This window comes from Pungitius pungitius, chromosome 8 (assembly GCF_949316345.1).
Source record: "Pungitius pungitius chromosome 8, fPunPun2.1, whole genome shotgun sequence".
In the NCBI taxonomy this organism is placed as follows: Eukaryota; Metazoa; Chordata; class Actinopteri; order Perciformes; family Gasterosteidae; genus Pungitius; species Pungitius pungitius.
In genome coordinates, this window is record NC_084907.1 from 11,843,018 (window position 1) to 11,867,829 (window position 24,812).

Consider the following 24,812-nt stretch of genomic DNA (forward strand, 5'->3'; position numbering starts at 1 on the left):
TTTCACTGGCAGATGGCGGTACATAACCAACTCATTGCTCACTGGCCACAGGTCATAGCGCAATGTGGAAATATACATCTGGCATGCTCTGAACTTCCATGTATTATTATCAACATATATTTGTATGTTATCAATAATACAATGCAAAAATATATGCTCCATGCTCCTCTCGGCTTCACTTATTCCCCAAAAGCTGTCTTAGAGCTTAGAGGCGCCTATCGGCCCGTCCATTTCATCATCTCAGCCAGTACAATGTGTCGTTTTTAATTTTAAAAAACACGCGGCTTATACATTTAACTAATTACGAATATTAGTATATTATAGTATTACGACATTAGTTCCTGTGCTTTTACAGCATGTAAATACGCAACCCTCGTGACGTTAGTACGGTACGTACGTTTTGTTGTCCGCGGTCGACCGCGTGGGCGGAGTTCCTTCTCTTCGCGACAGTGAGCATATGGAATATGTGGTGACACGGTGATCAGATCGAGCGCACCCAAATCAACGGGACAAGACAAGGTAAAAGACGTTTGGCGCGGACGGTAGACGAGCTGCTGACAGCGAAGGGAGAACAACCGAGCTCAACGCGTACACGTTTTTTAGTGGTTCTTTTTCTCGGAGAAACGAGCGTGAGGCGCTCGTGCGTTTGCTGAGAGAGACGCCGGTTGTAAACTTCCTGGGGCCGCGGTATTTTCTCGCAAGTCGTCTCTTGAAGCTCGCTCTGTGCCGGGAGAAGGAAGCACCTCCACAATGCCTCCCATCGACAATGACACCGGGAAGAAAGAGCTCAAGTCCCGGATACAGCAGCTTATTGACTCCCATCAAGTGATGGTCTTCAGTAAAAGCTACTGTCCGTACTGTGTCACGGTAAGGCAGCTCTATTTTGTTTGACGAAGAAGGAGACCTCGCATACGCCGGTTGCAAACTTCCATCTTCCTCCACGAAGCGCACACGGGCCCCGTCTAGTTGCTGGCTTCCCCTTGTCCGAGCCAGAGCTACCAGCGACTAGTCTCCGTCTGAAGCCGGTTCAAGCGCTGTTCATTATAAATGAACCAAATCACATGAGACGATTGACCGAACTGACCTCGGGTCGGTATGTGTTAGAGATAATGTCCCGTTAGCAGCCATATGCGATAGTAGTCGCACTTCTTCGAATAGTTGGTTGCATAATTCAAAGTTACCAGCTAACGTAACTCGAGCTGTCCCACAGCAGCGATAGCACCACTGTGCTAATCTGTGAGGCTAACTAAACGGGTTATTCATTACCAGCACGCATTAAGCCTCATTTCATAAACCTGAGACTGTTTCTAGTGTGAGCGTGTGGTTTCTGGTGTGATGAGGAAACCGTTTAACCGTTTTTACCCTTTCGTGTGTTTGTAGGTGAAAGACTTGTTCAAAGAGTTGAATGTGGCTTGTAACGTGGTGGAGCTGGATCTAATCGGTAAGATAAAGATTATTTTACGTTTAAAAAAAAAAAAAACTTTTTAAAATGTCTGCTCACCATACGTTTTGTACACCATTTTAGGAGAAGCTCACAAATACCTTTTTTAAAGGTTTCGAGTTTTATCTCCTTGACACAAAACACCAACTGCATTGCCGTTGGGTTTGACCCTGATGTTTTCTGCTACATGTGTGCAATCCTCCGTGATGCAGTGAGGATGTTGCATTTCCCCGGTCTGTCACTCTCTGATGACACCCTGTCCTTACTGTCTCCGTCAACACTAACCTCTGTGGGGTTACTTGTGTCACGCTGTCAGCTGTCCCTCCACCGGAGCACAAAGGGAGCGACTGACGAGCTTAATCAGCATCAATGATATTACTGGCCAGAGTGATCGATCTTCAGCTGTCGATGTGTTGAAATACGATTGGCTAGAACCACCCCCCCCCCCCACAGTCTCCTTTAGTTGGCATATTAGACAGAGGGCAGCCATAGCAACAGTGTGGTTGGGAAGGTGACAGTGTCTACATGAGACCTTTTGAAAGGGAGGTGACACCTTGAGCACAGCCTCTGTTGACGCTCGGACTGAAGTAGTCATACAGAAAGACACTTGTAATGATGCTCCTCATATTGAGTGGGTGCTTACTGGTATACAGTAACAACTAATTATTCTTCCTTCCAGAGGATGGAACCAACTACCAGGACATGCTGCTTGAGATGACTGGACAGAAAAGCGTCCCTAATGTCTTCATCAACAAGATGCATGTCGGCGGCTGCGACAAAACGCTGCAGGTGAGGAACTGAGCGAGTGAATAGTGGAAGGGGTTCGGGTGGTTTTGGTGCTCAGAATCCTTATTAACGCTCGAGTTGATGCTCTCGTCAGGCTCACGAAGACGGCAGCCTGAAGCAGCTGCTGAGCGGAGAAGAGGCCTACGAGTACGACCTGATCGTCATCGGAGGAGGATCCGGGGGCCTGGCATGCTCAAAGGTGACTCCCCCTTGAACAGTTTACCACTTCTCAAAGAAGAGCGTTGGGACGTCCCACATTTACGTTCTGGGGCAGTAACAGTCTTTGTTTTCAACAGGAAGCTGCAATGCTGGGGAAGAAGGTCATGGTACTGGACTACGTTGTGCCCACGCCAAAGGGAACCACCTGGGGTGAGCGGCCTCCTCTTTAGGATACTTTGTGAGATGCTTGTGACGCCTCAGACGCGTTTGAGTCCATTCTCGCACACCGTTAATGCGTAAACCGCTGCGGCCCTGCAGGTCTTGGCGGAACCTGTGTAAACGTGGGTTGTATTCCCAAGAAGCTGATGCACCAGACCGCCGTGCTGAGCACCTCCCTGCAGGACGCCCGCAAGTTTGGCTGGGAGTTCAGCGAGACAGGTGAGGACTCAGAGCGCTGCCCCCGGAGGTCACGGAGGGGGGACACCGCGCCCGCTTGCCGTGGTAAATCAGAGGCCGGCCCGGTCAATGGTCTCTCGTCAGCGCTGCATAGACTCTGCTAACGGCCGCCTTGTCCGCTTGCAGTGACGCACAACTGGGACACAATGAAGACGGCAGTGAACAACTACATCGGCTCCCTGAACTGGGGCTACAGGGTGGCACTGAGGGACAAGAACGTCAACTATGTCAACGCTTATGCAGAGTTCATTGAACCGCACAAAATCAAGGTGAATGAGCACTTCTGATAAGAAATGAATCGTAATGGTACAAGTTTAGTGTGTATTACCTGCCTTTCAACATTGTTGTTTCTTTGGCCCTCCAAATGCTAACTGCACCCAAAACAAATATCTAAACACCCTGCAAACCACATCGAAAACCACTGGGCCGGTGAGTCAGTTGACATTGCCACCTCTGAGTTTCTTTTTGGGTGTTTCCTGCCAGGCGACCAACAAACGAGGGAAGGAGACGTTTCACACAGCGGCTAAGTTCATCTTGGCTACGGGCGAGAGGCCGCGCTACCTCGGCATCCCTGGAGACAAGGAGTACTGCATCACCAGGTGGGAGCGCACCGGCAGGCTTTCTGATCACAGGCTGTCCAGCTCTGGGATGGGGACACAAATGTCTGAACTTTTGTGATCCCTGAGAACACGTGCTGGCTTTTAATGATCTGCCTGCTTGTAACCTCCACGGAAAGCTCCTCCCAGCTGTTAGAATGATCTTGTGCTGCTGCTTTGACGACCTACAAATGGCCTGCTCACCTAGTCCCTCAAACTGCAGACGCACCTCACCACCCTCATATTTTCCAGCTATTTTGGCGTCGCCGCCAGGTTTGCGTTGTATAGCAGACCTATCGGCTAGCCTTCTGCGTTTTTCTTTTTATCAGCGACGACCTCTTCTCGCTACCCCACTGCCCGGGGAAGACCCTGGTGATCGGGGCGTCGTACGTGGCGCTGGAGTGTGGCGGCTTCCTGGCCGGCCTGGGTCTCGACGTCACCGTCATGGTCCGCTCCATCCTGCTGAGGGGCTTCGACCAGGACATGGCCAACCGGGCCGGGCAGCACATGGAGGAGCACGGAGTAAAGTTCCTCCGCAAATACGTCCCGGTGAAGGTGAGCCGCGGGGACATGTTCTGTCCATCCTGGGACAGGGTCGGTGCCAGTGTCCCAGGACGGAGGATGTAGCAGTGTTTTGCCCGACTACTACTACCCCCCCCCAGGGTGAAACACTGTGTAGGGCTATGCTAAATACATGTAATTGAATAGTGTTTGAGCTGAAGCAGCCCTTTCACCTACGCAGCAAAATGAAGGTTGTATTTCTAAATGATTGGCTGATGTGGAAATGTGTGTATATAGCGCATCTAAAATACAAAGCATGTGCAAGTCTTTCCTTTTAACAATAGTAATGCAATCACTTAATTGTGCAGAATCAGATTTATTGTCCCATGTTGTGTCATACGTTTTTATTGGCACTTGACAGGAATGCAAAGACTGACTTCCCTGTGTGTGTCAGGTAGAAGAGCTGGAAGCAGGCACTCCCGGCAGGCTGAAGGTTACGGCCAAATCCACAGAGACTGATGAGGTCATCGAGGGAGAGTACAACACGGTGCGTACTCAATAAATAGACCTGTGAAGCTAATGCTACCAGTCTAGCCTCAAAACTCGCTAAGCTGGTGTTGAACTTTTAAAACTATTACTCAGCGTATGTTAGCGCTGCTGGCTAGCTCCTTTTGGCAAGTCTCAAAAAGCAGGAAAGCAACCATGATGAAACAAAACATTTGTAAACTTTCCAACTAACAAATGTATTTAAAAATGAGTTTTCCTCTTTTAGCACTACATTCAGCTGCTCTTAAAACACAAGCAACTTTCCCGACTAAGCCGACGATGAGGACCTTTATTAACTAGAATCCCGCTTCCTTGTTCCTCAGGTGCTGATAGCAGTGGGCAGAGACTCGTGCACAGACAAGGTCGGCCTGGACAAGATCGGGGTCAAAGTCAATCCCAAGTAAGTTTACTACCTCGTCCACACATCCAGCGCACTACACAGGACGGCCTGTGCCTTTAAGACGGGTTTGTCCAGTCAGAGTGATTCAGCAGTTTCTACCGTCCCAGGGCTCCCTGCAGGGGAGGGGTTGTGAGAGGGGGGGGGGGCGCCTTCCCCACCATGAAGTGTCAGCTGCTTTTTAATTATGAAATTGGATGATAAGCGTCTTTCAAGCTGCTGCCTTGTGGTGCATTTTCTGCTTTTTTCCATAATAGACAACATTTTTACTTTTTTTTAAATTTAGACATAAAGTTAAACCTTTGTACTGCGGAAGTTCTTCAAAGGTTGGAGACGGGGGCTGTGGGTCACATGGGCCTAGTCTTATGACCTCAGTTATACCTGAAGGAACACAGGGCTTTATTAGAAAACTACTATGGTTCTGTTTGACTCCTTCCTTTGTCTGAGTTGTCGTTGGTACCGTTTGAAAGGGCTGACGTCACCAAAACGCAAATGTGTGCAAATCCGCCATGAAGCGCTCGTACATTTTCAATTTTCAGAGGGGAACAAAATGTCCAGACTCAATCAGATCGGCGAGAACAACCAATAAGAGCAGCGGGATATGTACCCTAGTGGGATTGTTTTTACAATCGCAACTTGAAGATTAAAGGTCCAAACCAGTTTGGACAGAAGTTCAGAACAATTGTTTTGTTAAAAGTGAAGCAACAGTAGAGACCAGTCACTGTTGAACTTTAATAATTAACGCTCCAGTTAATCAGGACGGATGCACCAAGACCAAGTTTGTCTCCAGAACAAGTAGTTTTAAGTACAATATTAATACCATCACAGTTCCTACAATAAATAAGCTGCTGTTTGTGACTTTCAACGTTGCGTTGTTCTGCGCGGATGTGGGTAAATAAATGTTTATCCGTGCTTTCGGTTAATGGGTCACAAGAAATATCGACGATGCCAAAGTGTGTCTTTACTGTTGTATCAGTAGCATACGGACAAAGTATAGGACCTAATGCTGGTGTGTGTCTGTCTGTCCGTGCGTGCGTGCACAGGAATGGGAAGGTCCCGGTGAACGATGAAGAGCAGACAAACGTGCCCCACATCTACGCCATTGGAGACATTCTGGAGGGAAAGTGGGAGCTGACCCCTGTGGCCATCCAGGCCGGCAAGCTGCTGGCGCGACGCCTCTACAAGGGCGCCACGCTCAAGGTGCTCGTCGCCACTACGCACGCACTCAGGCTGTCTACAAGCAGCAAAGACTTGACTTTTGATGCTTTTAACGTGAAAAGTGTGAATCTAAACACCGCATCAAGATTAGGGTTGGGTATCGTTTGAATTTGAGCGATTCCGATTCCTGGTTTCGATTCCGGTTCCCAGCGATTCTCGATTCCGATTCTTTTAAGAGGCATGGTCAAAAAAGTTTAAGTTTAAGATATTTTAAACCAAGGGTCTTTCTGAAGGAAATAGTCTGACCTTCTCCATCAATGTTAATTCTATGAACTCTTTATTAACTTTACTATGAATTTCTAACAGGGCTGTTTTCAACTACAATAATAATATCAAACTATGAACTTGAATATTGTATAAACATTATGAATATATTTTAACAGGGGTACACTTTCCACCAGAGAGCGCGCAACTCTCCCAAACTCAAATCAGGGACACTTTTGCTGACGGGGGGCTGCTGACGGTCGACGCGCGGATCTTTTTTTTCTTTCTTTGCAGCGCCAGCCTCACTGCTCATTTTAACAGATAGGACCGCTCTGCTCGGGCCACCCGGCACCGGCGCGCACACTGGTCTGATGCGTCACAAATTCACAACAACCTGGAGTTTTTTGCCGAGTTTTCGGTTTGTTTCGAGAAGTGTAACCACACTTTGAACCGCCGACGCACGCTATACATGTTCGATCGCGATGTTACGCCAACACTTCCGGTGGACGCTTCTTCGTTGGTGTTCAGCGGTTTCTATTTCCGGTCGGCGCCGGCGGACTGACAATCGAAACTAGGAATCGAATTTTAAACTTTTGAACGATACCGGGTAAATCGCAAAGCTAGTTCCGATTCCAATCGATTCTTGATACCCAACCCTAATCAAGATCCTGCAAAATACATAGAGAATACTTTTTTGATGTATGCACAAATTACCGCTCCAACCTGTCCCACAGGTGATCTCATCAAACAAATGATATTTTAGCTGCCAAAGTGAAAAAGAATGCTTTAACAATTCACCTCATGGTCTTGGCCTAAAGTACATAAATCTGCCATCCCCCCCCCTCCCTCCTCCCGCCTTGCCTTACGTTGCACCTGCTGTACCCTGGTGCAACAATCCGTTAAGCAAACCCCTATGACGCCCCAATCCAACCACTCAAAGTGTCTGTTCATCCCTCAAAAACCTGATGCTGATGATCACTCCCCCAAAACAACAAAAACCAGCGTCAGCTCTGGGAGGATGCTGGTTCCATCACGCCGTGCTCCTGTAAAGTCTCCTGCACCGTAATCCATCAGACGCTGACCGCTTCCACCTGTAAGCACTTTGTCCCTCCCCCATCACATAACGGCTGGGAAAACAAGACGCGCAACAGGAACCATGACAACCAGACCTGCTGCCCCATGAATGACCGCTGTAGCATCGCTTGGCGCACGGCAAACAAAACCGCTTTTATTTCCCTAACAACCAGTTTTTTTTCTTTTTTGATGCAGTGCGACTACATCAACGTTCCCACTACAGTCTTCACCCCGCTGGAGTACGGCTCCTGTGGTCTGTCAGAGGAGAGGGCCACCGAGCTCTATGGAGAGGACCACATTGAGGTAACACACACACCGTGACTCGCTCGAGTCCATCTCTCAATGTAATACAATGAGTAGAAGAACATTTGTGTGTGTCAATCTCAGTTTAGCTGCGGGAACAGTGGACTTGTGTTAATGGATAAGCATTAAAAACCAGCCTGCCTGGCTCATGGTTTTTAATGAGTTGTCTGTGGCCCTCAGGTGTACCACAGTCTGTTCTGGCCCCTGGAGTTCACTGTGCCCGGCAGAGACAACAACCAGTGCTACGCCAAGCTCATCTGCAACAAGCTGGACAACGTGAGATGGGCAGCTGCCCCCCCCCCACAGTCCCATCGCGTCGACCGCCTGTTGCGGCGCGCCAATGACCGTGTTTTTGCTGTTGCCGTAGGATCGAGTCATCGGGTTCCACTACCTTGGGCCCAACGCCGGAGAGGTTACGCAGGGCTTCGGCGTGGCCATGAAATGTGGCGCCACCAAGGAGCAGCTGGACGGCACCATCGGCATCCACCCAACGTGCGCTGAGGTGAGTCGGCGCATGTCTTTATAGATTGATTTATTTTTAGCCTTCCTTCTCTCTTGGGTCTCAGTTCTGCTTCCAGTTTACAAACCACTACTCGTCCTCGACCAGTTACAGGAGGACTGATTTACTGTGAATTTAGGGTACATGTTCCAAACTAAAAAACATGGCTGCCCTGACAGAAGGCTGTGCACGGGTGTCGGTGCTTCCATTTTAATTATGGTTGTCGAAGTCTTGTGGCCCAGCACACGTTTGTTCACCAAACGTACCACTTTAGGAGCCTCTTCAATCCCAATTTGCAGATTCTAAGCCTGTTAAATATTTAAATTTCTGTTCCTTCCGCCCACTGAGAAGTGTAATGTGCCTCATTAACTTAATTGAAGATCTCCGTGTTACTTGTTGATTATGTTAATGCAGCATTAATCCACTCAGTCCTTTGAAGATATTCAGTACTTGCATTTCCATTTTCTTTCAGTTAAGTTGAATGACAGCAGGGCACCTTTCATTTCCCCGTGTTGTGCACATATATTACATATTCTGTCTCCAACTGTAGTTTAAAAAAGAATCCTACATCTCCTGTTCTCTCCAATGTAATGAGACTAGATGACCAAGGTTCTGCATAGTAAAGTCCTCGTCCAGATGTTATGACTCGGTTTCTCTAGATCCTCCACAGAGCCCTTTTGTTTCGGAACTTTTTGTTCTCCAGACTCACTTGACCAATGACTTTTGAATGGTTCAATTCCAGTTATCCTTTTAAAAAAACAAATGGTACCTTTTAGTGAAAGGGCAGCGTAACAACTGTTTCTCCTGCTGGTTTCAGGTCTTCACCACGCTGGACGTGACCAAGAGATCCGGCGGAAACATCGCTCAGAGCGGCTGCTGAGGTTAAACCCTGCTCGTTTAGCGGGCTGCGCTCACGTTAAGACTCTCGCTCCACCGCTTTAGTCCCGCCTCCCCTCCCAGATACGTGGGGGGGGGGCGGAGGCGACTGACAGGCGCAAGTTCTGATGTGAGTGCAACCTGCTGAACAGTGGGGTTACTCTGCTGATTTTGTTATTTTTTTACCCCAATGGGCTCCACCTGTGTGTTCTTGTTGAGGAGCACCAAACACACACACACGTGTGTGTTTGGGCTGTTTGTGACATCCTGGCCCGTAACCTGAAATCACTGAGGTGGGCGAGGATCGATGTCCCTCAGCAGGAGCGCCCGATGGCGGCCCCAACCCCCTTTGACCAATCCACCCCCCCCCCCCAACAGCAAACTCTTCTCGTCATGCTGGTGCAAGTAGCTGCCTGTGCTACGTGCACCAGGACTCATTTGCCTCAAGTATTCATCTAAACGACATCAGGAGCCGAGGAAAATCCTTTCAAACCTCCTCAGGTTAAAATGTAATCCACAATCCGACCTGAATTTCTACTGTAGAAAAATAATGACCTTTTCGCAGGTTTCAACTATTTAAATTGAATGATCCGTTGTCCCATCACTGCTGTATGTGAATGGTAAACATTCTAGATCATTGTATTCTCATACTGTCCTCTACAGGTGAGCGACTTCTGTACAAATGTCTTGTTGGTTGCTGTAGATTACTTCATAAGATTTAATAAAGGATGAATTCACCTTCAGTGTCTTTTCACTTATTATACTCAAAGACCTTCCTAAATGTTTTTATTAAGCTGCGCGCAGTCCAAAACTGTTAAAGAAATTATAATGGCAAACATTTTTACGCATCTTCTGAGGTAATGAACCAACAGTTACGGTGTTTCCTGTGGTTATAATGCTGTTATATTACAGACATGAGACATTGTTTTTGTTACTTAATTATTCTCCCCCTGTATTTTATGAGGTGATATGGCACATTTAATCTGTATAAGATGCCTTTTCGTGGCCTTTCAGCCACATGCCACCGATGAGGGTATTTTAATTTAAATAAAAAGGGACCTTTTAAAATTCCTTCAATAGAACTTCTCCCTTCTGTTCACATGGAATGTGATGACCATAAATCTCTGATTTCATAATGAATTGGTCATTGTCCCTTTCCCCCCCCCCCCCCCCCCCCCCCCCCGTTTCATGTGATCCTTTATTTCATGTCGACCCTTGTGTCGCTCGCTTCCTAAAATAACCCAGCGGCTCCACAGCAGCGAGGCGAGAGCTTCTCCTGGAGCTGGTACAGTAGAGCCCATTGATGTACATCAGAGAGGTGTGGAGAATATAACAGCATCATTTTCTCTGGAGGGGGGGGTCAGTCATCAATAGCGCCCGGGCTGGTGTGAAGCTTTTGTCTGCCTTACATCTGAGAACACGGTCACCATGGCAACGCTGGGCTTTGATTGCTCAGGCCGGACGGCGCGGTTTGGTCCGATGCTCCAGCGGCCCGTTTGGCGCACGATGGTCCTCCTCGTTGAGAGTCCAGGGAGCTGGACCATAAACCAGAGATGAGATATTTACAGGAGGAGGAAGAGGAGACTGAGCGGAGCCTCGTGAACTTCTGTGGGACCTCGTCCTCTCTCTCGTGACTCGGATCTCTTTGCTTACCTGTGTTATGTTCATCATTATTCAGACCTTTTTCCAGTTTGATTTAAATCTACATAAATATTTCCCTCATTCCAAAGGCAGGCCTTAGCTGACGCAGTGCTGGAAAAGCTAGAAGAGGCCAGAAGGAAACTCCTGTCAGATTACCGAGAAGTCCTCCTTATTTCACCGTGACTTGCTAAATTTCGCAATAGGCTTGCAAGGCACGCGTGTCATCAAATCGTTCATATATCACAGCCGTTGGGCAAACATAACGACCTGAAAAATTCCCTTTGTGTTGGGTTTGCTGGAAATGATTGACTATCGTAAAATAAGTCTGAGGACTTTTGAATGACTCAGATTTAACTGAATGACAAGCTGTTAAACATGGACGTATTTTGAGTTATCTGGATCCATGTAGGATTAATGTTTGTTAATCAATGTCTGATATTAATACTTCCTAAGTTAGAGCCATCTAGTTCTTTGGCCTGTTGGCATTCTATGATAAAACGTGTAATAACTCTGGAAATGCGTTTTTTTTTTTCTTCTTTCTTTCAGGACAAAAGGGTAATAACCCTTGTGAGTGTTCTGGTGTGTACAAATCAGTTTAAATGTTACCAGTGAAGAAATAAATCAATAAAACACACAAAGAAGTATCACCTGAAACAGCCCACTGAGCTACTAAGATTTGAGGCTAAAACCACATCTGTGTGGACCGTACACATGGAAACTATCAGAACGCTGAGTGCTGACAAGCACTGTGGAAGAGGCTTTAGTGCAGGCCTCGCAGCAGAGAAACAGCTCATTTTGTCCCAAACGTCAAAGGTAAGGGACATTCATGATTCATTTGCTCCGTCTTTGGCAAGGTGTCTCGATTCAGCCGACAGCGACTCGTGTACAAATAGATGGACTAGTTTGCACGACATATATGCTAACATTTTCAAATGGATAAATATTGTGACAACGTTAATTAAAAAACAGATAATATAGAGATAAGCTTTCTTTACATGAATGCTTGGCCTCTCTTCATTGTGTCATACAGTGAGTGGCCTGCAGAGAGCAGCACACCCTCACACACGCCTGTTCTGGCGCATCACTTTGAGGCCATTTCTTTTTCTCTGGGATAAGTTTTGTTGCACCGTGAGCGAGGTTACACCATCACCCCCCCTCCCCCCAGCTGTTTTTAGTTTCCTCACCTACTTTAAATTCTGCATTAAAATGAGTATAAAATGTCAGTTTGTTCTTGATGAACCTTGCAGCAGTCTGCTTTGAACAACATGTTCCCCATAAACTAGTGTGTCTCTGTCCCCCCCCCCCCTCTCCTGTCCCCTGCTGCACAAAATGTGTTAGCAATGATCTTCTGAGCAACTTTTATAAGAGGAGGAGAGAGAAGAGGCGCAGCACGAGTCAGACCCTGTTGTGTGCTTTTGTATTTCCATACTTTGTCGACAATGTTTCTTTGAGACATCAATAATTTAAACTGTCAAGTACCATATTTTTGATTTATAGCCGAGAGTTGAAAAGTTGCCACTGCTTTTACAGGGCTTTCTTTTTTTCTGTCCTGTAATCGTCTCGTCCTCCTGCATCCATCCACTATTTTCTAACTGACAGGAAATGACGGAGCCCCAAGCACATGACTGTGTTCCAGATAGAGACAGATAATGTCCTTTTACTAAATCACCGTGACCAGCAGTGACCGCAGGGGTTCTCCTTCATCACTTCCCTCTCCGATCACTTAGCACACCAACCCCGAAACGCTGACCCCGGTGGAGTTATTCCAGTCTGCACCTCTTCTTCCTTTGGTCAGTCCTGAGAGAATGCGTGCGCTGACCGGCCTTAACCCCGTGACCATTGCCCATCATTCCACTCCACGGTAAACACCAGCAAGTCTCTTCACAGCGCTCCACCGCCCCTCGGGGCCTGGGGTTTGGAGTAGTCACCCAATTACATCCACCTAAATGTGAACATACCAAAGAATTCCTGTATTCCTGCAGTATTTCTACCAGGGTATCTCTGTTATGGTACTTTGTAGCTGGTTCATTGTGATCTGACCTTGGTCTTTGACCTTTTGTATGTGTTTGACGTGAGTACGGTGGGATCACTGTTGGCTGGAGAATCCATCCCACATTAAGATAAACAGTAATTCCTGAAGTGGCGTTGGGACGATGGGAGCAGAAATCCACAGCAGATGACTCGGCCATCAGTCAAAGGGGGTCATGCTCACTGACACATGTGGCAGCTTGCAACACTGAAGCTGTGTAAAGATAACCACAGATGAACGTTAAGCGATGGAGGTCCTCTGATGGTGGCTTTCAAAATAAAAGCATAAAATCACCACACGCATTCTCATCATCATTTTTCACCGTGAAAAAAACGTAGCATCTCGGATTAAGACTTGATTAAGACTTGGTATATAATGTATGTGTGATTTCATTGCTTGAAAAAGTTTCTCTTTATAATGGCCTACAGGTGCAGAGATGGGCTTTCATATTATATTCCTATTTAGTTGAATGATCTTTGATTTTCACCTCTTTACTTCTACATTTAAAAATACAAATAAAGTTATAATGAAGTTATAATGAACATAAAATTAAAAGATACAGAAATAATAGACATATTGAGGCCCCAGGTGGGTTTTTCTTTTACCTTGAAAGGTCCAACCGGAAGTATTTTCCAGCACGGCCCGCGGGTAGTGTTTAGGGAGTAAGGGGTTAACAAATGAACCAACGGTCTGGATGGACGCCCCTCCTCCCCCCTTTAAACAAACAGACCGGCGGCCTCTGTTGTGGAGCCTCCTCCAGCGCTCCCGAACCGGCGCGCCGTCACGTGACAGTAACCGGGCCGCACGTGAACGGGGACACGGCGACGTCCTGCAGCGAGGCGCCGCTCATTTCCCTCCGGGCTGCACGAGCGGACATGTGCCGACAGACCCGGCACGGGAACGGTCCTAGAGCCGCCGGGCCGGTGCCCTCACCGGGGATAAAGTAGACGTTGCCGCCGCCTGCCGGAACCCCCCCAAAAAGAAAGAACCTGCTTCTTCTTCTTCTTTTCTTCTTCTTCTTCGCATGAACCCAGCTGGCGGGACTTGGCTCAGCTTCCCGGTCGTTCCCGCTGAGTGAGGATGAGGAAAGCCGAAGTGTTCTTGTGCCTGGGCTGCTTCCTCATGGTCCTCCTCCTCTTCTTCAACAGCAGCCTGACGCCAGGTGAGAGGACTCTGTTCCACGTTCTGTCTTTTTTCTGCTGTAAAACCACTCGGAAGCCTCATCCAGGCGAGGATACCACATGTTACATTTCTTCATCACCACCCCATCTATTTAACCTAGAATACATAACCCATTGTCATCACATTGTAGTGATAATTGTATTCACGCCCTGCACTAGTCGCGCAATAATTAGGCTCCAGTACGCTGTGTGAGAAGCGCTTCATTTGAAGCCCTGGTCGTCGTGATGAAGGGACCCCTGTGTGTCTCTGGGAGCCGTCACTGGGGCCCCCGGTGCACTACATCCTCCCATCCACACTCCCACCCTGGTGTCCATCCTGGTGTCCATCCTGGTGTCCTGCAGATCCGCGGCTAACGTCACCTGGAGGAAGGCTGGGAGAGGTGGGAGCTGTTTCCAGCCTCTTCCAGGGTCCCTCTCGCTCTTAGCCACACACAAAGGGTCTCATTCAGAGCTCTACCGGGGGGGGGGCAAAGAAATCTCGTATAGCCCATACGTTTTGGGAGCGTATTGGGTTTATCTGTCAGTCCGTGCTGGGTGTTCGTGTGCTGTGAGGCCAGGGCCAAAGAACCTTTAGAGCTATTGGGTATCCATGGAGGAGCCGCCTCTTGTGGGGGCACAATCCATCCCATCATACGGCCCCCGAAAAAAAAGCTTCTTTTCTTGAAATGTGTCGTTGCATTAGAGAAGTACGTTTTTGGGAGCTATGCAAAGCTTTAAGGTCCAATAGAAAACCCCTTGTTGGTGTTTGTTCATTGCTCATCAGTCCCTCATGATGCAATCCAGGAGGTTTTTTCTGCCTCCCTTTTAATGGGCTCCTCTGTTTTAAATCATACTTGAAGTGAACATTCTAATGGAAAACCATTTAAAGGCTTTGGATCACCATTTAATGTTCCTTTATTTATGCTTTGGATTCAGGCCCTGACTCACTGGTATCAGCTCAAATGGCACCACTTCAACAGAGCCATCACTAACGCCCTTGCTGTGGCTTTCCATCTAATGTGCATATGGACTTGCTGCTAAATTAATAAAGCCATTATCAATGCGGTTGTTTTAATCCATTGTGTTCTTTGAGGTTGTATTTTGCCAGATTCTGTTAAAAAAAACAAAAAACTAGATGACAAATTGACTGCAGCTCTGACCTAGTGCCGCATTCCTTTGTTACGTGGCTGCTAACTTGCAGATATATATATATATATATATATATCTAGTATTCAAACAAACAATATGACCTTTGGCCTAGAGGGCGAGCAGAGGCGTTCTAAATGCAAATAGCACAGACCGGCTGCATATCTGGAACTCATTTAAACTGATTTAAAGCTAAAGACAGGCAGCTTTAATGGCTCAAACATGAGACACATTTGAGCCGCTCAACAGGTCAGAGGTAACCTCTCTAATGCAAAGTACCCTCCGATGTTTCCTTCAAGCATAGTTTTACATTTTTTTGTTCCATCTACCAACTACTCATCAGTTCCACAATGAACTCAGATCAGAGGGAGGCCAAAATGTAGGAAGCTATATCATTAACTGACGTGCCGCAGATGGTAGCTTTCTATGAATGAATGAGTGTGGAATGTGGAATGATGGGTGGGCTGGTTGGTTGGTTAGTTGGTTGGTGGGTTAGTTGGTTGGTTGGTGGGTTGGTTGGTGGGTTGGTTGGTGGGTTGGTTGGTTGGTTGGTCCCTTTGGTTCAGCGCACATGAGTAAAAAGCACAACATTTTAAGGTAATCTATAAAAGTCTATCAGGAAGTCACCAGTGCAAACTGTAAACATTGCAAACTGAAGTGTACGGTCTCAATCGTAGATTTCACAAAAAGGGTGGGCTTACTGTGATTGACAGCTCACTGATGCTACCACTTGCACTCTTGAGCATTTCAAATATGGTATCTTCCGGTCATTGGTCACTCTGTGCTTTGCTTCTTAAAACAGTGTATGGTCACAACTTGCGGACTCAGACTTTGTAGTAAATTTCATCTTCTGAGCGTGTTAATACCACAAGATGACACCATTTATATTATTATTATTATTATCAAGTTTATTTAGATAGGGACAGATGCAAATAGCATAGATAAAACTTTAACAGTCATCTACCCTTTCTGCACATATTTCGCTGTGTAAATGTAAATTTAGGATAATTGCAGAGTGGGCTGTCTGTGCATGTCGTGTAGGCTGCACTCTCATGGACGCAGAGGATGAAAATAGTACTTTTACGGAACATGAGGTGCCTCCCACAATGCAAAAAGACGACTGTTAACCAGTTGTGACATCTGGGTTTTTACTGCTCGTGCAAAATCTGCCACATTGGTTTCACGTGATTTTTCCTTGTTTCCAATATAGTTTCATCTTGACTAATCTTTTGATTTGAGTGGAAGCGTATGCCGCACATTGGGAGACTTTTCGTTAACTCTTTGAGATTTAAAAGGATATCTCCTCTTCTTTCCCAGAAGACATGACTCATCATCATCATCAGGAGCATTTATGCCAACGTGCGGCGTCTTAAATACGAGGGCAGGTGTGTTTCCTCTATAAAAGCTCCCTCAGGTACGAGCACCCAGGGACCATGGGGCAGCCTGTTGTGGAATGCGGTACATGTTTTATTGCATTGTCAGGCTCTTCTGCTCTGCGTCCCCTTGGAACACTGCTGTACAGATGTGAGTCCATGGTTATCTGGCAGCTTGTTAGTTATATAATTACCAGCAGAAAGCTATTGCTTGATCTTTGGAGCTACTGCTGCAGAGGTACCCCCACCTCATACCTTCTGGACTTGATCCCTGAACGCTTAAATCATCATGACTCCACGTTGGTTGGAGCACCTGCAGCGCACCAACCAGATTGCTCCATGGAACTCTAAGGAAATAATTTGAACATGGCATCAGTGTGCATCCCTGTAGTCTCATGAAAACTTGTTGACACAACTTTGTTCCAACTATAAACAGCACACGCAGGAACAGCGTGACCTAATCTCCACGTCGTGCCAGTTGAAAATCGGTCCGGCATCCAACTGCCGTCGGATCAACTGCCCTCCGGGGAGTTGTTTAATGAAGGATGAGGCGCGGCCCTGCTGGTGGCCTTCAGCCAGCTGCATATTCATGACACAGCTGTACCCCTGGAGTTTTTTTTTGTATGTTTACAGAAACCATCTGCTTTTAGAGCTGGAAACTCAAGTAGTTTTGATTTGCAGGTTGACATGGTTGATGTTGCTCAAAAAGACCAGCGCGCCACAGAATGATGTTTTGCTCGGGTCTGTGGGATGATCCGTGGGATGATCCGTGGTTCACACAGCGGCGGTTGGGCCTCCGCTATCGAGCAGACAAATATACGACGCATTGCCATGACGGGATACATGTCGTCAAGTTCCCCAGAGGAGGAATCCTAATGACTCTGTTTACTCCTCCGAGGGCCACCAATAGTAACCAATAGTATTCAATTATCTAGTTAAATGTGGGCTGGATTCAACTGCACACACAACCGCCGAGTTAGAATTTCAGCCTTTTGGTCCATGACCAAATACCATCCAAACACATACCTCTCAGGCAAAGCTTTGTACAACGCCAGCTGTGACTCTCTATAACAACCCATTTTACGTCATCCTGCTTGTTTGTCACTTGACTTGAGGAGAGTGCGTTTGGCACACGGTCAAGCCTCGGGTTGATTATTTAAACATGGGAAAGGATCCAGAAGGATCAAAGGACATCACCTCTCATATCTCCCAGTTGCACATGTCCCATTTTCAGGTGTGATTGCACTTTTGCCAAAACGTGTGACGGTACACTAAAACCAGGCAACCACCGTTCCCATTGTCATCAGGACTGGGAGGACTTAAATCTCCCATCTGGGTTCATCCATCTAGGTGTCAATAGACTAACTCGTCACTGCCCACGAGCCTGCGCCCTTACACCTTTCACACACACGTTGCGCCCTGAAAGGATCAGGCTTTCCTCTTGTACAGTGCGTCTCTCAGTAAAGCTGCTCTTTGGCAGGAGAGAAAGAGGAGGGGGGGCATTTTCCTCAGTCACACAGAGCACCGTTTATGGCCTGGAAAGGAGGAACACACATTGGCCTTTCTATATTTTACATTTCCCGAGCCCTCGGCTCTGTGCGAACCGGGAGTAATGCTGCAGGGTTTGGGGACTAGACAGGGTTAAACCAACAGGACTTCCTTTGAATGGGCCGTAGGTGGGGAAGGGGCATCTCCGCAGCGCGGACAGTGTTTGGTTTGAATAGCACATGATTTCAGTCCATAGCTTTGGAAGTTGTGTATGAATACATGTTTCATACCGCTTTCCCCCCTTGACAATGCGCATTGTGCCGCTCTCTGCTCCACCGATATCCAGCTGTCCAGCTTTAACAATCGAATCCGTTCAACTCCCTGGCGTTTCCATCTGGCTCATTGTTAAATGCTCCACAAGAAAACTGGGGATTAGAAATGTCCTTTTGTGGCCAAGTAATGCGACATGGGCGGCGGGAGTGACAGCCCACAATGAATTTCAATGCTTTCGGTGCCGCCAAGGTGCCATCTCAGCTCGTTGCGGCTTGCTGCCAGGCATTCGTTGGTTCCGATGTCAGGCGTTACTCTGCTGACTGGCCTTTCCTTTGACAGGAGCCGTGTTGGAAATGTTTTCCTCAATGGCTGGTAGTTTCCACGAGGAAGTGGTCATGTCTTGAGAAAAAGAAGGTCAAAAGAGCAGTGTGCTGCAAGCAGAACGATTCCCGATTTGTTCGATGGCTAAAGCTGAATCTGGTTGGAATCCAGAGGTGCAGGTTAAGCACCAACAAGCAGCGAGTGGCTGCGTGCACAACCAGGCGATCAAATGCTCCTACCTCCTACCTCGTACCGCTTTAAAAACTTTAAATTTCTTTAAACCCGCCTTAAAGCATACTCTTTTTTTCATGGTCTCTTTTGCTCTAATTCATTGGGTATAACCAGAGGTTACCACTATAGACGTCACCAGACCTCCGTAACGAAAGAGAAAAGCAGATCCGTTCTCCTGTAAAGTTTCCACTGTGATGGACAGAAAGCAGTTGGTAGTCTTTTTGAGAGTCACTAACTCGCCGTGAAATTGTACTTTTAAGATTGACTTTTTATCCCCCATATTCGCATTGACTCCTCTTTAATTTGGTCATAAACTGCACATTCAATACCGTGCATGTTTCATTGGTTCTCTTCGTTATGACCACGTCAATGTGTTTACAGCTCGTAAGCTGCTTGGCACACAGGAATGGCCCAACGCCACCTCGGTGTAGAGAAGAAACACACACACACACACACAGAGTGTCTGCTCAATACTGGGACACCGCGCTCTTGTCCTTATTGGCCCACTGAATTAATGTCACTACTCATCAAGTGCCATTGACTTGGAAAATGAGTCCACAGGGTCCATAAATGTTATTACTGCCTCTTCAATTCTGCAACCTGTGTCAATGTCTGCATTAAGCGTGGATTACTCAATGAGGATGGCTTTAAAGCAATTAAAACATTCTGAAGTTAAGGGCACTTCGACAGGAGTGTAAGTGAGGACACGGTGAAGAGAGCCTTTGTGAAATGAACACGTGAAACAGGTTTTCAGCTTAAGGTCTGGGTTTTACAGGAACTTGTTCAGTCGCATCGTGTCTGCAGTGACACGCTCTAACTTGTGTGTGTTTATTATAGATTAGTATGTTGGCAGCGTTGTTGCCTAATTTTGTTTTGTCACAAAGGTTTTGTAAACGGCAACTGTAATGCTGATGGACAGACTTTGGCAATTTCCTGAATAAGTGTTTCCTCACTTCATTATTGTGAAAGTGTTGTTTAATGATTGATATGAATCCACAGGCATGAAGTAGCTCTTTGGACAAGGGTTCCTACTTTTTGGGAAACGCTGCTATCTACCTTACTGTTGCCAGGCAGATAGAACCATTGACATCAGTCCTTATACGCAGTAAAAATACAGCGTGGGCTGGTTTGTACGGAAGCAAAACGCTGGGAAGAAATATTTAGTGTGTACTAAATAAAAAGTGCGCTTTGGAGGCCTTTAGTTGGCCAGCCTAGCTTTTCCAGCCCAGTTTGCGGTCTTCGAGCTAAGCTACATTTTTCCTGGGTGTACCACAGAATAAGAGTAAAAATGAATCTGCCATCCTAACGATTCGTGAGTAAACATAAATAAATAAATAAATACACCCTGGTGCTCTCTGCCCCGCTGCTGACTTATTTGCTCCTTATAAATGAATTTTCTTTATTATTATGTTGTTTAAAGTCAATGCCGCTTGTTTGTGCATATTTGCATTCGTATTGTTTTTCTCATCTTCCACCGTTTGTTAAGTTGAATGAAAAGTCTGTTCCATTGTGTGTTATGCACTGTTATGACGCTTTTTTCACTGGTTTTGTGACATGTTCTCAGCCCTGGAGCCACCCGGTGAAAGCAGCAATGGGCAGAAGTCCCGCAGGAGTCCGCTGCAGGCGCTTCATGATGGAGATCAGGTCAGTGCACGGTGACCACACTCCTTACTAAAGCATATATTATAATGATGAACTCAATCGAAGCAATTCAGGCGCACGTGTGATACAGTGTCCTACAGATTATGTGTGTATGACTTTTCCCATTTTGTACTGTTAAAAACTGCAATTCATATAGACTTTTTCCCATTTGATCAACACAACATCACAACATAAAAAAAGGTGCAAACAAGGTGGACATTGTTTGGCTGCATACGTCTTCACCCCCTCTTTCTGCACACACAGCAGCAAGTCTTTTTGTCTCCACATCTTGTACATCTTGAGATGTTTGTCCATTCTTCCTGGCAAAAAAGCTGAAGCTTTGGGGACTATTTTCAGATCTTGCCTTAGATTCTCAGTTGGATTGAGGAAACGCAGCGTGCCACACTTTTCCCAGCAGCTAAATGACTTCTAGTCTTATTCTTTAATTAAGCTGAAATGTCAGATTATTACTTCCAGCTCAGACTCCATGTGTAAACCTGATTTGGATTACGAAGAATAAACCCATGCTTCTAAACCATCAACATCATCTTAAATCGAATCTAATGTAATCCATCTGTTTTACAGCAGCCCTCATGAAGCCATCTCGGTTGGAAATGATCTGTGTAACCAAGTGTCTGATAAACCCAACCCATCTTTGATGTCTTCATCCATGTCATATTTGATAAGCACAGTTGCGGAGATTTATCTGAATGGAAAAGATGTTGACCATCTCTGTTGAGTTCATTGAGGAGCATTTAATGCTCTGACTTTATGCATTTAAGTCCTATAAGGGACGCATTTGCTGGTGTAAAATACTGGTGCCCGTGTTCTGCTGGTTTCACTATGCTAAAGCACACAGAATGTTTGCAAGGAGCTGACAGCGTTGCTTATAATAAAATAAAAAAAACATCTGGCTGCAGAAGCAGGTTTTATTGTCTTTTACAGAACAAGAGGTCCATTAAAGAGAGAAGTTTCGATACGTTGAGCGAGACTTTGTACAATGCATCCTGCCAATGACGCACGTGCACATGTGAGCCAGGACTTAATCGTCCCTTTACCCCTCCATCTGTGAACCGCGGTGCTGCAGGGGGCTGCGAGGCTCTGCAACAGCTGCTCTCAGTTAAATCTCCCTGTGAGGAAAGGGAAGGTGCTCGCGCCAGAAAACTGGCATCATTTACTTTTTAACTGCTTGTGCTATTTTCTCTGTTACTTAACACTTGAATTCCCCCCCCCCCCCCCCCCCCTCACAAACAAGCTGTCGGCATTGTTGAAAAAAGTGCTGCGGCATTTGGATTCATCACTTTGTATTTAGTTTTATAACTGCAGTATGTGAAAGCATTCATGTTCATGCATGTTGAAATGTGTTCAACAGGTAATTAAAGTCAACCTGAATTCATCTCCATTGAAGTATTATTAATGCTTCCATCTTTCAACTTAGCTGGTTTCAATTAAATAGGCATCTTCATTTTAAACCATTCATTTTTAACTTTTTAATTTTTATTCAAGGGACAATCTGTTGTTGTCCATTGTCTTTCGGTCTGATGTCATGCACCAACCGCCGTGTCAAATTCCTTGTATAACTAACATACATAAATGTTCCTGATTCCTAAAATATAACATTGTGTTTCATTTAAAAATATTAATAATTAATAATATGTATATATAATATTAATTTTATATATATATATATACATATCGGCTACATTGGGACAAGGGGAATCGCTGTAGATAAACAAGTGACCTGCATGATCCTATTGCTTTTGTTAGCCAACAACAGAAAGCACCACCGCCATTTCTTGGTTGGAGTCATATTTCTGGCCACCTGATAGTATCCAGTATCCACTCTTCTATTTAGCTTATTCTCCTCAGAATGCAATGTCCGGCTGTTAAATGCTCCCTTGTGTCCTCTAGTGACTTGGTCGGTGTGCCGTGTGGTGCTGTGCTGGCAGTGTACCGGGGATTCAGTGCAGCTGACAGCTGCTGCAGATGAGAACAATGCTCATGAATTAAAATGGGGAGCTTTGTGCCGTCAAACCAACACGGTCCAATAAAAGTGTTTTGTGCTTCGTATGATTTGTGTAATCCAATTTCATAACGTGGGGAAAAATCACCTTTCGATGGATTTTGCTCTGATCATATTGCAGAAGAAACTGCAGACATGCATTCCCCCCCCCCCTGTGAATCACGGCCCACGTAAAGCTACATTTGACCCATGTGCATGTGCTCAATTCGGCTCTGGCACTCTAATGGCATGTTGGTCTTGCGGTGAATCCTGGAGGCTATTTTAACATCCTCAGGAAAACTACTGAATCGTGCACATTTCTCACATGAAGGAATTAATGTTCCAGAGTGTTGTGAACATACAGTACAGAGAGAGAGGGGCCAGTGTTGGCCCTGAAGTCTTGGGCCGCTCCTGGTGTGTCCTTGATGTCTGCCAGTAGACACGTAGCCACACATAGCGTCAAACTGAGGCTCAAGGCTCCGACCGCCAGGCTGAGTAAATGAAAGAAGTAAATAAGGCGTTTGTGCCACGAGCTGGCCAAGCTGAACCCGCTGACCCGTTGAGACGGGATGTGGACATCAGAGGATGGACCCTGATTAAGGCCTCCTAAGGGAAAAGCGTAATTACTCTGGGAACTTTATAGGTCTTTTGATAATACGTGAGTATCTGCTCCACTTGACTGACTTTGTGAATGCTTAAATTCCAGAGTTTGATCAAAGTCTGTTTACACATCTTGCTAGTAGCTAGTAGCTAGCCAGTAAGCTAGTAGCTAGCTAGCTCTTGTGTGAAGTCATTCAAGTTGATAACGGCTGTTCTCAACTCTGCTTCGAGCCTCACGGTGTACTGATGAAGACACGAAACCAGCGATTGAGACCTTTAATTCGTCTGGTCCTATTCCCTCTAGGTGGAGTCAGCAGTACAGGCGGTCCACCAGGGCCGACGGGAGGTGTTAGAAGAAGCGTGCCGCTCCTACACCCGCAAACGCAGAGTGCTCATCCCCGAGGACCTGAAGCACGTCATCGTGGACGACCAGCACGGCTTGCTGTACTGCTACGTGCCCAAAGTGGCCTGCACCAACTGGAAGCGGGTGCTCATGGTCCTGACGGGGGTCGCCGGGCCCATCCGAGACCCGCTGGCGATACCCGCCAACAAGGCCCACATTCCGGGCAACCTGCGCGCCCTGTCGGAGTACTCCGCCTCGCAAATCAACCAGCGCCTGCGCTCCTACCTCAAGTTTGTCTTTGTGCGCGAGCCCTTCGAGCGGCTGGTGTCGGCGTACCGCAACAAATTCACAAGGAGCTACAACACCGCCTTCCATAAACGATACGGCACGAAGATCGTGCAGCAGCACCGGCCGGACCCGCAGCCGGAAGCCCTGCAGAGAGGGAACGACGTCTCCTTCGCAGAGTTTGTGTATTACCTCGTGGACCCGGCGACCCAGCGAGAGGAGCCCTTCAACGAGCACTGGGAGCGAGTGCACTCACTTTGCCACCCCTGCCTCATCCACTACGACGTGGTTGGTAAGTACGAGACGCTGGAGCAGGACTCCCGCTACGTGCTGCAGCTGGCCGGGGTGGAGGACCAGGTCAGCTTCCCCGCCTCATCCAAGAGCACCAGGACTACGGGAGACATGGCGGCCCAGTTCTTCCAAAACATCAGCCCCTTCTACCAGAAAAAGCTGTATAACCTCTATCGCATGGACTTCCTGCTCTTCAACTACTCAATTCCAGCCTACCTCAAGTTCAGATGAGGCTGGGACATTGCTCATCCAAGGACTGGACTTGTGGAGTAAAGTTTCTGAGCTGTTTCTATCCGTTTGCGCCTTATTACGGACGGTGTAAATACGGTTGAACTTGTCCTGATTGGAGTTTAAAAGTAAATAGCTTTTTGATAGACTGAAAAGCTTCTGCAGAAGATACAAACAGGAGACGACGTTTAATCACAAGATCATACTTGGCCTACGTAGCCTAAAGAAGGCAAATAGTATTTGACTGTAAATGGTGACCCAGTGGACGTCTGTCACTGCCTTTGAAAGTGTGAAATACCGGTCAATTTTTAGTATCATTTAATTTCGCCATTTGTTGTTTTTTAAGTGGAATTCACATAATTAATGTAATCTGCAATGAAAGTATTGAAATGGTATTGGGACCGATAAAGTCTCCAAACCTAGGTGCCTCTGATCTGAGCCTTATTGTTGACCTCAGCAGACAAGGACAACTTTTCTAAACTCTTGACTATGTTTATTTCTTTGTGCTGTAGGAGGAGATTTCTGTGTAACAATTATTTCTTTATTTATTGTGTTATTGCTGACTCCCCAAGTCATACAAACCGAAATAGACCTTTGGTTTCCTTCACAATTATCAAATAAATGCATTTCAGAAAGGTTGTTTATTGGTTTCAATATCAGCTTTTCTGATAACTGTACAAATATCCTTCAGAATACAGCAATCA

General features: G+C 46.5%; 2 protein-coding genes across 5 annotated transcripts; both read left to right on the forward strand.

The window, feature by feature from the left end:
- Positions 1-440: 440 nt before the first annotated feature.
- Positions 441-9,794, forward strand: txnrd3 (thioredoxin reductase 3). Of its 2 annotated transcripts, none has more exons than XM_037490512.2 (16): positions 441-867; positions 1,381-1,441; positions 2,121-2,230; positions 2,322-2,426; positions 2,524-2,596; positions 2,705-2,887; positions 2,969-3,111; positions 3,326-3,441; positions 3,768-3,993; positions 4,394-4,486; positions 4,809-4,885; positions 5,926-6,082; positions 7,574-7,681; positions 7,862-7,957; positions 8,049-8,183; positions 8,998-9,794. In XM_037490512.2, exons 1-16 carry the CDS (start codon positions 751-753, stop codon positions 9,058-9,060), a joined length of 1,863 nt encoding a protein of 620 aa, XP_037346409.2. In that variant the 5' UTR covers positions 441-750; the 3' UTR covers positions 9,061-9,794. The 2 variants fall into 2 exon arrangements, with proteins under 2 accessions (XP_037346409.2, XP_037346410.2); XM_037490513.2 differs by having other exon boundaries at positions 451-867; positions 2,705-2,824.
- Positions 9,795-11,329: 1,535 nt separating this feature from the next.
- LOC119229540 (carbohydrate sulfotransferase 11) lies at positions 11,330-24,810 on the forward strand. 3 transcript variants are annotated; one of them, XM_062564186.1, is made up of 4 exons: positions 11,330-11,510; positions 12,297-13,888; positions 20,283-20,362; positions 23,266-24,810. In XM_062564186.1, exons 2-4 carry the CDS (start codon positions 13,807-13,809, stop codon positions 24,109-24,111), a joined length of 1,008 nt encoding a protein of 335 aa, XP_062420170.1. In that variant the 5' UTR covers positions 11,330-11,510; positions 12,297-13,806; the 3' UTR covers positions 24,112-24,810. The 3 variants fall into 3 exon arrangements, with proteins under 3 accessions (XP_062420170.1, XP_062420169.1, XP_037345893.2); XM_062564185.1 differs by having other exon boundaries at positions 12,425-13,888; XM_037489996.2 differs by having other exon boundaries at positions 13,761-13,888.
- Positions 24,811-24,812: the final 2 nt, after the last annotated feature.

Coding starts and splice junctions, on each gene's coding strand:
- txnrd3 (XM_037490512.2), top strand. CDS start 751: ATGCCTCCCATCGACAATGACACCGGGAAGAAAGAGCTCAAGTCCCGG. Junction 4,487..4,808: donor TCGAGGGAGAGTACAACACG/GTGCGTACTCAA, acceptor CTTGTTCCTCAG/GTGCTGATAGCAGTGGGCAG. Junction 8,184..8,997: donor TCCACCCAACGTGCGCTGAG/GTGAGTCGGCGC, acceptor TGCTGGTTTCAG/GTCTTCACCACGCTGGACGT.
- LOC119229540 (XM_062564186.1), top strand. CDS start 13,807: ATGAGGAAAGCCGAAGTGTTCTTGTGCCTGGGCTGCTTCCTCATGGTC. Junction 13,889..20,282: donor CAACAGCAGCCTGACGCCAG/GTGAGAGGACTC, acceptor ACATGTTCTCAG/CCCTGGAGCCACCCGGTGAA. Junction 20,363..23,265: donor CGCTTCATGATGGAGATCAG/GTCAGTGCACGG, acceptor TATTCCCTCTAG/GTGGAGTCAGCAGTACAGGC.